This window comes from Crocodylus siamensis, chromosome 2, assembly GCF_052110815.1.
Source record: "Crocodylus siamensis isolate JL-2025a chromosome 2, ASM5211081v1, whole genome shotgun sequence".
In the NCBI taxonomy this organism is placed as follows: domain Eukaryota; kingdom Metazoa; phylum Chordata; order Crocodylia; family Crocodylidae; genus Crocodylus; species Crocodylus siamensis.
In genome coordinates, this window is record NC_143396.1 from 226589248 (window position 1) to 226602117 (window position 12870).

Genomic DNA, 12870 nt, shown 5'->3' on the forward strand with positions numbered 1-12870 from the left:
GTAATTCCTCCACTGCAAATATCTCTGCTCTTCTTTTTCCAGAAACTAAAATGGACAAATGTATAACTGACAAAGAAACTGTATTTCTCCTCTCTAATTTTTTTTCTTTTTGAACAGAAAATTGGCTTTCAGAGCTTTCTGTTCTGGCCCCCTGTGCAGTTTCTGCTATAGTTAATTTATTATGGTTGCCAGTTACCAATCCATAGGTGATTCATTTGAGTTCTACGTGGTCATATCATCTGCAGTCTTGTGTCTTTTCTTTGAAACACCACTGTTTACCACTTCACATAATTCAACTCTTTATTTCCTTGAAGGGAGTGGGGTGAAGGAAACTGTCTTGGTGCCTCTGCTGGGTTTATTCTCACATGGGTTTTCTTATATTTCTAAAACAGTTTATTATGCATACAAAAATAACCAATAAAATTAATTCAGTGCATTTGTGGCAGTGTATGTATCATGTAAGTATCATGTAAACCGATATAAATGACATCACTTCTAATTGAAAGATAATTCTGAGCATTTTAACCTTTAATCTTTATTTGATTTTTCTTTTTATTAGTAGTACTAATAATTTTTGTTTATGCTGACCTGTTGGTTAGGGGTATACATTTACATCATGCCCACTATTATGTTATTGTATAGAAATCAGTGCCCCTGTGATTTAAATTAAGGAAATATGATGTTTTTCTTGACCTTTTCTCTAACAGGTAAGTTCAGTTCTACACTCTACGAGACAGGGGGCTGCGACATGTCACTTGTGAATTTTGAGCCAGCTGCAAGAAGAGCATCCAACATCTGGTGTGTGTGAAGGCCAGTCAATAGTGATGATTTTTGTCTAATCTGCAACCTTAGTCATAAGTATTTAATAGTAAAAAGAGCATTTAGTATGGGTTATAAAAAGCCTCAAGTAAAAGGTGTGTGTGTGTGTCTATATACAAGATTATGTATAAACCATAAATATGTTATTTATAACTTTAGTGCTGAAAATTTTTTGCAAAATTGGAAAAATGTCTCTTACAGACACCCAAATATATAGTAACTGCTCTCAGTCAGGGTGTGACAAATCTACTCTGTGGCCTGTAGGAAACCTTACTTTTTGGGGGACCCTAACTATCAACTTGTGCAGAATGTAAACTGTTAAATAAATTCCTGGCCATTATGATTGCAAAATGAACTTTTAGTTGTTTTGTCCTTTAAGTATGTAGATAATCCAGAAAAGTGTAGATAAGTGAAAGGCATCTGAGGCTGAAAGACTGACCTATACCTAGACCAAATAACCAGGCTATGGACTGAGCAGCTATGTTTTGGGCTGGGGGGAGACTCTGCATCCTTCACCTTTCATCTCTCTTTCCACTTCCCCTTTGCCTTCAAAAAAAATAAGTCACTTCAATGCAGAAAAACTGGGTGGAGTAACTGCATAGGATTCATGTAATAATGGCTCTAGAGACTTGTGAAGTAGTGTGCAGGGACAGCCTGTAGAACTAAGTTTTGTCATGCAGCTCTGTATCCTTTGTGTGAGATCCTGCCATATCCTAGCCCTACCCCTTGCTTGTTCTGAGAGTAGTGACTTCCCTAATAGGGCTCCTTACAGTTGTGAAGGACAGGGTAGGTTTTGCCTGGGGAACAAAATGGACTGATTTTTATCTAATTGAGGCATTAACTCTAGCCTTCTGAGTTCTGCATGTAGTAGCAGTCTCACTTCTGAGAGGCTTTAAGCATTTCCCTCTGAACAGCACCAAAATCGCCATACACGTATAAAGCATAAAATAGGGTAAATTTTCTGACTCTTGAATTAGTGAATTAATTAGTAAATTATTTTTTTGGTTAGCTGCTCTGCACAGAAAATAAACAGTAGAAACATCATCCAGTAGTAATGGTAATTAACAGGATTCTGCAATTTTACAGTCAATTAACAGATTGAAAAACTGTTAATATATGACTAGCATATGACAGAATCTCATCAACTGTAGTAAAAGAGGGTGGAGAGTGAGTTCAGATACAGTAGGTTTGTTAACTGGAAAGTATTACTGGTATTCTTCCAAGTACCTGCTATCACTCAAATTATGAATACCTCAATCTTCTTTCATGGTGCTACTGAATTCAGAGGGAGAATCTTGGAAACAGTGTATTTTTTGTCCGTTGTTTCACTGACAGGAAGTATATTATACCTATGTTGATGATACTACCTTGCTAGAGCAGTAGCCTAGACCTGCAGTCAATGGCAAATAAAACAAAAAAAAAAAAGAAAAGAAAAATCTACTTCTAGTGTTTCTTACTAAGAGACAGTTTTTTCAAGTTTTCTCAGCTTCTAGGGAACCTTTCTTTAAGAGACTCTTCTGCCAGAATGACTTATTCTACATTTTAAGTCAACTATAAACTATTTTGTAGCTTGTCTAGACAATAAGGGATAAAGAAAGACTAATATTCAGAAGCTGCCTGTACTAGTCACAGCACAAACTGAAAACGTGGATAATCAGATTGTTGCTTTCTCTTAAAAGACCCTATGAACATCAAATAAAATCCAGAATCAAGGTATCTTGTAACTCAAGGTGAGGGAAAGAAGCTCCTTTAACCTTTGTGTAATTCTAACATAACAGCACATGCTAAACTTACATTTTAAAATGTTCTTGCTGCTGATTTAGCTTTGCTGCAAGAAACGATGGGTTGATATTGGAATCTATCAAATGGAACCAGTCCTTGTCCATAATATGCATAAATGGAAGGATAATGTTGCATTCCTGACTGGAAATTAAGGGTACCTTTTGCCCCTCAAAACCCCCAATTTTATTTTCAGAAGTTACTTTCACTTAGACTCCAAAGATACTTTATTCAGCTTCAAAAATTTTACCCCAGTTATAAAGTAATGAGCAGCAGCTTGTAGGAGAAATAAGGGAGAGTTGAATATAGGAACAAAAGTCCACAGATTTCTCTTACCTGGAGAGCTAACTACAGATACAGTATGTTCAGACTTTAACCAAGAGGTATGTAGTACACATCTCCTTTCAAGGGCTGTTCAGTTTCAAAATTTATGCAACACAAGACAGGATGATTTCATTCATGGTAACACTCACCAGCCAATCCAGGGACCTCTGGTGAGCTGCAGTTAAGTCCTGATGTTTTAATAGGAGAGTTAGATGAGCAGAGCATCTTTATTGTTCGACTATAGAAGATAATGTTATTTGCAAGCTCTTTGCAATATAATGCATAGATTAAGATTTTAGGTTTACATGACAGACGTTTTAAAGCAGTTACTTTCATTTAGTATAAAAAAGTATAGTCTAAGAACGTTTTCAAAAAAAGGTTCATATGCTAAAACATTGATGCTACATTTAATAAAGATAGAACATCAGGGGTTTTAATAAACTGGAATGGCGTGTTGAAATCCAGTCTAATTTTATAATATGAAGTCTTTCCCTGTTCTTATAGTGACACGGACTCTCATGTATCGAGTTCTACCTCAGTTCGCTTTTACCCACATGATCTAGTAAGTTTATTTTATTTTGTTCCTATGTAAAGCATGCAAATGGGCAAAAAGCAACAAATTTTTAGAGCACTGATCCAACATACTTATTGTTAAAGTTTAGAAAAAGCAGCCTTTTAATTTGGCTCAAGTGGAAAGAAACCCTTGTTTGTTGTTGCAGTCTTCACTGCCACTGTACCATCCCACCACCGTGCTCACATTCTAAAGCTATGGTTATCCACGTGCACTTGGACAAACGAATTCTGAAGCCGTGCATGTCCATACAAATAATGTAGCGCTTCAAAATCTGCAACTGATTCTTTAGGAAGATCTTCACTTTGTGTAATTTGACCTTACAGTATATGAGATTTTAGGGATTTCCTGAGAAACCTCAGAGCTCACTTGGAGAATGTAGGACTGTGCTCTGTAAGAGCACAGGAGGTATACATTTCTGAGCCTTTCTTCTGTAGTGCCTAAAGTAAATGCAATCATTTATATTTTCCTTGATTAAAAAGGTGTATACACCCCTGCAAATCAGATCTCTTGTGAAAAGCTTAAATTAGTAGTTCTCAACCAGGGTGCCCTGGTACCCTGAGTTGCATTGAGGTCCTTTCAAGAGTGCTGTGGGGTGTCTCTCAGTGTTAGCACTGGTAGGTATACAAACAGATAAAAATAAATCCAGAGATATCAAATAGCAATCCATGCTGTTAAAAAACATTCTGACCTGTTGTGGTCTTTCTGAGTTCTTTGCAACAGAAGAATTGCTCTGTTGTTTTTCTGTAGTCAGAAAACAGGTAAAAACTAGGAACTAGTATTTTCCAAGGGGTGCCTTGCATCTGTCAAGGGGTGCCTTGAGTGTAAAACGATTGAGAACCACTGGCTTAGAACATAGGCAGTGACATGCTTGTGTAAAGGCATAGACCCAACCAGTCATTCAGCGTATAGTATCTGTGCAAAAAAGTCAGCAGTTTTCTGTTTTGTGTGATGCATAAACCTGCCCAAGAATATCTATGTACTTACTTTAGAGATTCACCATTCTTGTATTTTTCAAACCCTACAAATAACCAGGGCTTTGACTCAAGCAAACAGCAGTGAAATGATGGTGAAACTTATTAAGCTGCAAGTGATACTCAAACGTGGAGGGAGGGTTGCGTTTTGAAGTCCAGGTCAAAGTGAGAAACTGTCCTTCATCGGTGATATAATCATTTCAACCCAATATTGGTATATGCTAGAAGTACTGTAACTTCCCTTTCAGAAGAGAATTCTCACCAACTATTGGGTGCTGTTTTGCTATTTGTATGGCTAGAGAATTTTCATTAATTTTCTTCCAGCTTACAGTGTAAGCTAATAACTGGGATCTCATTAAAATGCTGATTGGTCTCTTAAGAAGACTTAAATACTTAGTTGGGCAGAGAGTTTTTGTAATTCATGCTTTTTTAACTCATTTTTTATCAAACTTTAATCTTTTAATCTTTAATAAGAAACATTTTGGATAATGCTTGATTAGCGAGGTCAAATGCATTGTGCATAAATCTGATCATCAATACGTGCACAGGCTGCTTTGTCTTGCTAAAATCAGTTATTGAGTATGGGTGTACTTGTAAAAGAATGGACTACATGAGAGATGCCAATGTGTAGCCATCTTTTAAAATCAGAATAAGACCTAACTTGTAGCAAGTATTACTCTTGCTTGTCTCATCACTTTACTTGTCTTCAAATTTGAAGTTTTCAATGTAAATGGAATAATTTGTTTAGCAGACACATTCATGCTTCAGTTAAAACTAAAGTGGATAATAAAATACCAAACTTTCTTACCTACAACTCTACTGGTGCCATTTACATGTTGCTGTAAAGGCAGGCAAAGCTTAAGTGAAAAATTCAAAGGTAGCAATAAGGGTTTAGATTGTAGCCATGTTGGTCTAAGGACATAGGCAGAAGAGGTTCTTTGGGTGAATCTGATATCTTTTATTAGACCAACTTAAATAGTTGGGGGGAAAATAATTAGCAAGCTTTCAGGTTTAAAAACCCTTTGTCAGGCTGAGGAAGTCTCTGTAATGAGTATGCGCTCTTCCTGAATGGAATGAATAGTAAAGAAGCCAGAGGCTTCTTTGGTCAGCCCAGCTTCTGGCTTCTTTACTATTCATTCCATCCAGAAAAAGCACACACCAACTACAGACTTCCTCAGCCTGACAAAGGGTTCTTAAACCTAAAGCTTACTATTCCCCCCCCCCCCCACACACACACTATTTAAGTTGGTCTAATAGAAGTTATTAGACTCACCCAAAGAACCTTGTCTGCCAAGGTAGCAATAAGAAGGAAATAACCCTTCAAAACCCAAACTGCTTAATCTTGCAATGAGTTTTAGTAGAATATATAATTAAAACATGATGGTACTTGTAATACTGACTTTCTTTTAGCTTTCTCTTCCTCAGATCAGGTTGAACAGGCTGTTAACCATAGATACAGATCTACTGGAGCAGCAAGACATTGATTTAAGCCCTGACCTACAGGACCACATGCAACCTCAAGAGGAAGCAAACCAGAAAGTTAAACAATACTATCGCTTTTGGATCCTGCCCAAGCTGTGGATCAGCATCAATTTTGATCGGCTAACCCTCTTGGCTTTGTTTGATAGGTGAGATCTTCCTCCATTACCAGACTGCAGCTTAAGGATTCAGAAATTTAGAGTTGCAACTGAACTATGAATGATTATACCATATAATATAACTGGAGGACCCCGTGAGCAACCCTGAAAACTTTTATGGCTTGCTGCAAATAGAACAAAACAGTTTACTGTTCTGACATGAGAGCTAACCCACCCACCACTAGCACTAGCTTGGAAAACTCCTTAAGTTAATTACTCTGATTGTATCAAATCAAGCTGATGAGTTCTTTGAGAATTAAAAACAAGGAAACTGCTGTTGTGTATCTTGCTGTAAGGCCCAAAATGCAGCAGTGTCCCAAATATTATATTAACTTTAAAAAACAGTCCAGAAGGTGGTTGCTAACTGAAACCCACTTGTATGTTTTCAGCAGGTAAAAAACAAGATTTATCTAATTTCAACCTCAAGGGGTTTTTTCTCTGGCTTGAAATTGTCACATGGCATATCTGCTTCTTGTTGCATGTTATATGTTGTAATAAAGAGGGTATGAAACCCTCATAATAGCCTCTGAGTGTGTTTAGTGTATTTATACTTCAACAGTAAATTTTCTTCAGTAAGGTTGTCTGGACAGTTTTAAGAATGTAAACACTTATTGCTGTTGTGTTTTATTTAATCCAGTTTGGGAGGCTTAATTCAAATCTGTAAGTGTATTTTCAACTTCTTCACTACAAAATCCTGTTAAATATATGACTTATGTCAGTGCAGCTAGGATGTCGTGTGTGTGTGTGTGTAGTTTCTCTTTCCCTAATATGATCATCATGACTTTTTTAGAATTCTGAAAGATCCATACATATTACAGGCCAGCATTTTAGTCTGGACAGACTAACATTTGAAGCACTGCAGGTGCCTTGAAAATGCTCTAAAATGTGAGGGGTCACATGCATACAGTTGATGAAGTGCTTTAAAAAGAGAGAAAGAGAGAGAGAGAAACTTTTGCTTTAGATGACAGCAGTGGGAGAGGGAAGAACAGAAATGACCTCAAAGTGATCTGTTACATTTGCACATTGTAACAGAGAGTTGGTCAGTTCCTCCCGCATTCCACATCAGAACCTGTGACTACCTTGGAAAAAAGCATCTGAAAGATCCAGTTTCATAACATGCTGAATTGCCGTCATCTTTCACTTAAATCATAGCAATTTGTGTCTCAACTTGGCTGATATTTTGCTATGGTTTACCAAATGTACATTTAAGCCTACTTTGACACTTCACTTTCATACACAGTATTACTTTTTACTTGCTAGCCTTAAGCACTAGATTTCGGATATCCACCTGACCTCTTCTGAAGATATCTAGATGTTTTACACTATACCTCTTCTTCCACAGGAATCGGGAGATTCTTGAAAATGTGTTGGCCGTTGTCCTAGCTATTTTGGTTGCCTTCCTGGGCTCTATACTCCTTATAGAGGGCTTCTTCAAGGATATCTGGGTCTTCCAGTTCTGCCTGGTGATAGCCAGCTGTCAATACTCGCTCCTTAAGGTATCTTAATTTCCATCTTCATTTGAATTCCATAATTATAGTTATGGACAGTAAAAGCTATTATTTTGTCTACTAGTCATTCATGTTTAAAAACATCTCTGAATTAATTGAATTAATCACTGAACTGAACTTGTTGAAATGAAGACGCTGTCTGTACCTGCAAAAGAGTGTGCTGTTATCAAAAGCTTTTTGTCTGTTTCAGTAAACTCTGATTCCTGGTCCTTAATCAGTTACTTACAAATGGCTAGTGGTCTGAATTTCCTGAAAACTGTGGCAGCAAACACTCACTGCTTAACAGCTTTTTAATATAAACTATTGTAATAAATTATGGTTAACTGAGGCCTTTCCTTATCCCACTGACATTTAAAAGGTCTATTTTTAAATAATAAATTTGATTTCTTTTTTTGAATTTAAAGTTGCAGTTTTATGCACTTTGTAAATAACAATATTCTTCTTTCCATTTTACTTTCAGAGTGTTCAGCCTGATTCTTCTTCCCCTCGACACGTAAGTTGGTGAATGTGCCATTTTGGCCTATACTTCTACTACTGAGGACTGATGCTTTGTATGTCATGGATGAGGCATCCTTTGTCAGTGTGTATAGGATGAGAATTTCTGTGTTAAAGGAGCTGTGCGCTGCATACTTACCCCAATCAAGGATAAGAGCTATGTGAACTCTGACATTGTATGAACACTAAACATCCTGCTAGTAGAGCAGATATATTGGCAAGGGTGTGTTTTTACCAGTATAGTTATTTTCTTACACAGAGTAATTTTATTGCTCTGTGTGGCTGTTTTTAGTTACCTAACCCAGATAGGAATCCACTAAAGGAAGTTGCTTAACATACTGGAACTGGTGATTGCTGAGAGTTTCTTTTGAGGTGTGTCAATATACTGTTTTTAGCAGGAGTGATATCTGATCAATAAATGCAAAATACACTTTAATTTGTCACGCACCTAATCAAAATCAATAATTATTTTGTACTGCTTCGAAAAAAACTTTAGAGCATAGGTGGATTTGTGTATTTTTGTTTGTTTTGGGGGCTTTTTTTTAGAGGGTTTGGTGTGGTTAATAGTAAAATAAGGAACATAGTTAAAAGATGTTGTGGAAGGGTAAAATAAATCTGTCCCTGATCTAGAGGGGCTTTTTATGCTTTCTATATTGGAGCCATATGTTTATATGACTTCTAAGCAGTATAAAATAATCCGTTGGGAGTTTAATATCTTTGAGTATACAGTAAGAGATGTTGGCAAGTTGTGGGAGATGATTTAAAGAAAAGGAGCAACAGAAGTTAAAAAATTGTAGTCAAAATCATTTTTATTGTTAGAAAAGTAAAAAGCCAATTTTTAATTAATAGTAAAACAAGCTGTTCTCTTGGTTTCAGGGTCACAACCGTATCATAGCCTATAGTAGGCCTGTTTACTTCTGTTTGTGTTGCGGTCTTATTTGGCTGTTGGATTATGGCAGCAGAAGCACTTCTACAACAAGGTTCAGGTTGTATGGAATGGCTTTCACCAACCCATTGCTGCTGTTGTCAGCCAGGGACTTAATTATAGGTGAGTGACTTTTGTCATATTTTGACTTCCAGTAATTTGGGTCGTGTTCATCTGGTTATAGCTGTTTGTTCCCCCAGAGTGGAGACATTTTAGGCTTTTATTCTGTCAGTTTTTAATGCTTTTTTCTGTCCTGGATTGTTGCAAGATCATAGTTTGGCCCCAGTGTATTTTGTTTCTGTTGCAGAAAGCACTCCTAGGCTTGTTGCTGTTCATAAGAAAGACTTGGAAAGTAAAAATTTTGCTTTCATAAGCTGATTGGTTCTACAAAGCAAAATGGTGGTATAGTAAATAAGCTTGGGTGCACTTCTGTCTTCCTAGTCTCTGGTGCTTTCACTTCTGCTCTTAGGAGTTTATCCCGTACATGCTTCAAGGTAGAATTTCCCAATTCCCCTATTCCAGCTAGGGCTGTGTGCAGACATTTAGTTTCTTCCAGGAGAATTGCTGTTCTCCCAGTAGAAACCAGAAGCATGCACATATTCAAGCTTGTTAAATGGCTGCCCCTTCTGCTCAGCTGATCAGTAGGACATTGGGTAGGGGGCCAAGGAGAAGTAGGCTAGGGGCAGAGCTGCTCCCTGTGCTTGATTCCTGTTGCTCAACAGGTAACCAGTGGGGCAAAGCCCCTTCTTGCTTCTCACACCAGGGAATCTAGGGTGAAATCTTCTTTTCCTATCAAGTCTGGTCACAGCAATGCTGTCTATTCATAATGTAAGTTGGTGTGCTATTTTCTGTTAGTGGTGTGCAAGCAAAGTGATCTAAAGGAAAAGCATTTTACCTCTCTTAGATGATCTACTTCTGCAAGTATACTTTTAAAGGGTACTTTTCTGCACAAAATCTTGCATAAATAGTGACTTCATAAATTAACATGCTTTTAAAAGAATTGATACAATTGTTAGTTGCTCTCCATCTTTTACCTAACTTTTAAAGCACTTCAGTAGTAGTGTCTTAAATCGGCTTTTTAATTTCTTCTGCCCTCCCCACATAGTCTCGTACTAAGCCATGCAGTGTGTATTTGTTGTGCACAAATACCACATTTACCCGAATCCAAGATGACCTTAAATTTAAGGCAGCCCTCCATAATTATTTTCTGTATATGAAAAATGTATAACCTTGTTATAATTTTCTGTGTATAGAATCTAATTATTGGAGGATCATCTTAAATTTGTCAGGAACCTGGAAGGCAGTAGGGGGGCGGGCAGCTTGCTTTTGAATTGAGTAAATAATGTAAATCCTGGTACTAGTGTGATGCTTTTAAATGCATATGTACTTCCTAAGCAATTATTACAAATATCTTTAAAGTTCTATGTGCTTTATCAAATGGTGCTGCCTTTTCTTGGTTGATGAAGCCTTTAGTACCTCTCTGTCTTGGATCTAAACCAGTGGTGTGCAAGCTCTGGGCTTTGTGGCTCAGCTGTGGTACAGGTCCAGTCCTCAGGTTGGATTGAACCCCATGTACCAGGATTGGGCCTTGGCACTGACCTACCTGGGTTCTTTCTCCCTCTAAGGAAATGAAAACAGACTGCATTTTTGAATTAGTATTTTATTCATGTTGTTCCATATAGTACTTTGGGAGAAGGCAGTTGGTGACAATCCAGTTGGTACAGTATCAAGATTCCTCACTTTGGAACATTGTTCAGCTGTGCCAGGTTGTGAAGATGATTGAAAGTCACTGCATAACTGCTTTACAAGTTGCTGTGTGAATGACACTGCAGTGGTGCATTCAAATAGGACTTGCAGGCGTGGGTTTGCCCCTTTGTGGAGGTTGCAGACCTTCTTAGATTTGTGGTTAGTTTAACAAAGACTGCCAAATGATATGTCTGCCAGCCCACAGAAAGAGTTGCATACCATTTTCAGTGTATACTGAACAGTCACTTTGTGACTCATGAGTTCTGCTTCTTTGGGCAATATGCTGACATATGGGTTTATTAATATCAATGTGGGAGTTGTTTCCAACATTTTGAATGCAAATGCAGCTTTTGGCAAATTGGCCAGGCAGGTTTGGAGGCAATAAGGAGTTAGGGTCAAGATTTATAAAGCTGGGATTCTAATTGTTTTGCTCAATGAGTGGGCAAGTTGGACATCTGACCTGAGGTATTGATTTTCTTGGACATCTTGCTTCAAACAGCTGAAGAAAGTCTATCAACATTTCTTTTATTTCTGTGAGGGTCAAATTGTTGGACAAAAGTAGTGCTGTGGTGCTGTAAAGAGTCACTTGTTACAACCTCAATAATAGTGGGTAGGGGTCTGCCTAATTCAAGGAACCAGCTGGTGGATTTTGTGGGGAGATCAGAGTGCCTCACCCCTCTAGCCAAGGGGCCCCATAGCCCCACCCCTTACCACTGGGTTGCAACAGCTGCCTGTCATGTGGCCCCACCTGTCTGCTTGTTGATGAAGAGAGGTGGGGTTGCATGACAGGCAGCCCTTAGCCAATGAGGGGCAAAGGCAGGAGCTGTCTTGGGCTCCCTTTCATGCCAGCAGCCCCCATTCTCCCTTTCCCCCACTTCTCCAGTGGGCTGTGCAGCCAGGCCACAGCATCATGGGAACTGCTGTCTTCATTGGGGAGTCAGCATTTTATTTGCAGTAAGGTGTTTTTTCTTTTTGCAAGTTTCGTGGGCATAGCCCAATTTTACAATTTTTGCAAAATCGTGATTTCTGGAGAGCCCTAATGATGAGGTAGCCCTTCTGGGCTTCAGTGTCATGCATGGACAGTGAGCACATGCCTAATCAGCTGCTGTATGGGCAACTGGAGTGCAGTTGCTGAAAGCTCAGCCTACTTTAAAAAAAAATTGTTTTGTGGACCTAATAAATTTCTCCTTGTACAGAGTAGTGTACCAGCAGACTGCTAGGAATTATGGGCACCAGATAGACAAGCCACAGCATGCAATGATGAAAGAAGGGATTGACTTCTTTGAGCAGTGGTGTAGTCCTGAACCTCAAGTGGAGTGTACTAGCCTTAGTGACAGTGGCTATCTACAGGATTAGTATTTTAGGGAATGTGGTCAGATCTTTTTGCTGCAATTTGGCCTAGCAAGTCATCTGCATTTATTGCACTGCTGGGAATTTTTAATAACTTTTCAGGCTAAGATGTTTAGATTGAGGGACCTTGGATCCTTTGAATGGGTCAAAATCCCTGAATTTGAAGACAGAGTATGAAATTTTAATCCTTATAATGGAGGATATAAGATGTATTGGGTGCCTGTAGCAGGGAGGCTGCTCCGACATGCCACTACCAGAGTGAAATGCTGGCCCACTTCTGTCAGTAGAGAGACATACTCCCCCTGTCATGTTATAAGAAGAATGAATTGGCAACATGGGAGCCTTAACTTACGCATCTGATACCTGAGGACTTTTGTGGGTGATTCTTATTATGTAAAATCAGAAAGCTTATGATACAAAAGTCAACTCATGTTAAATAGCCTACACAGTTTTCAGTAAAAATAAAAAAAATCATAAATATATTTTTAGAGGGAAAATAAAGTAGAACAGCCATAGGAATGTAGGGTAGTACACTTCTCAATACAACAAAAGTATAAAGAAACTGAAAAGTATTAAAGATATTTCATACTCACTCTTCTGGCCTTTCCTTTTTCCTACAGTGTTTACGCTGTGTTTCCCTATAGTATTCTTCATTGGTCTCCTGCCTCAGGTGAATACTTTTGTAATGTATCTCTGTGAACAGCTGGATATACATGTCTTCGGTGGCAATGGTGAGTAAAAA

The 12870-nt window shown here is 38.2% G+C and overlaps 1 protein-coding gene across 5 annotated transcripts in view; it reads left to right on the top strand.

The window, feature by feature from the left end:
• The window catches only part of PCNX1 (pecanex 1), a 132883-nt gene that overhangs the window by 69697 nt on the left and 50316 nt on the right, over positions 1-12870 (top strand). For 3 of the 5 annotated variants that reach the window (XM_090033256.1, XM_090033257.1, XM_090033259.1), the window contains 7 exons: positions 708-798; positions 3427-3484; positions 5878-6095; positions 7447-7600; positions 8073-8105; positions 8984-9155; positions 12749-12859. In XM_090033256.1, coding sequence (XP_089889382.1) covers positions 708-798; positions 3427-3484; positions 5878-6095; positions 7447-7600; positions 8073-8105; positions 8984-9155; positions 12749-12859 — 837 coding nt within the window. The remainder of the gene's footprint in view (positions 1-707; positions 799-3426; positions 3485-5877; positions 6096-7446; positions 7601-8072; positions 8106-8983; positions 9156-12748; positions 12860-12870) is intronic. The other 2 variants (XM_090033258.1, XM_090033260.1) reach the window with 1 other exon arrangement.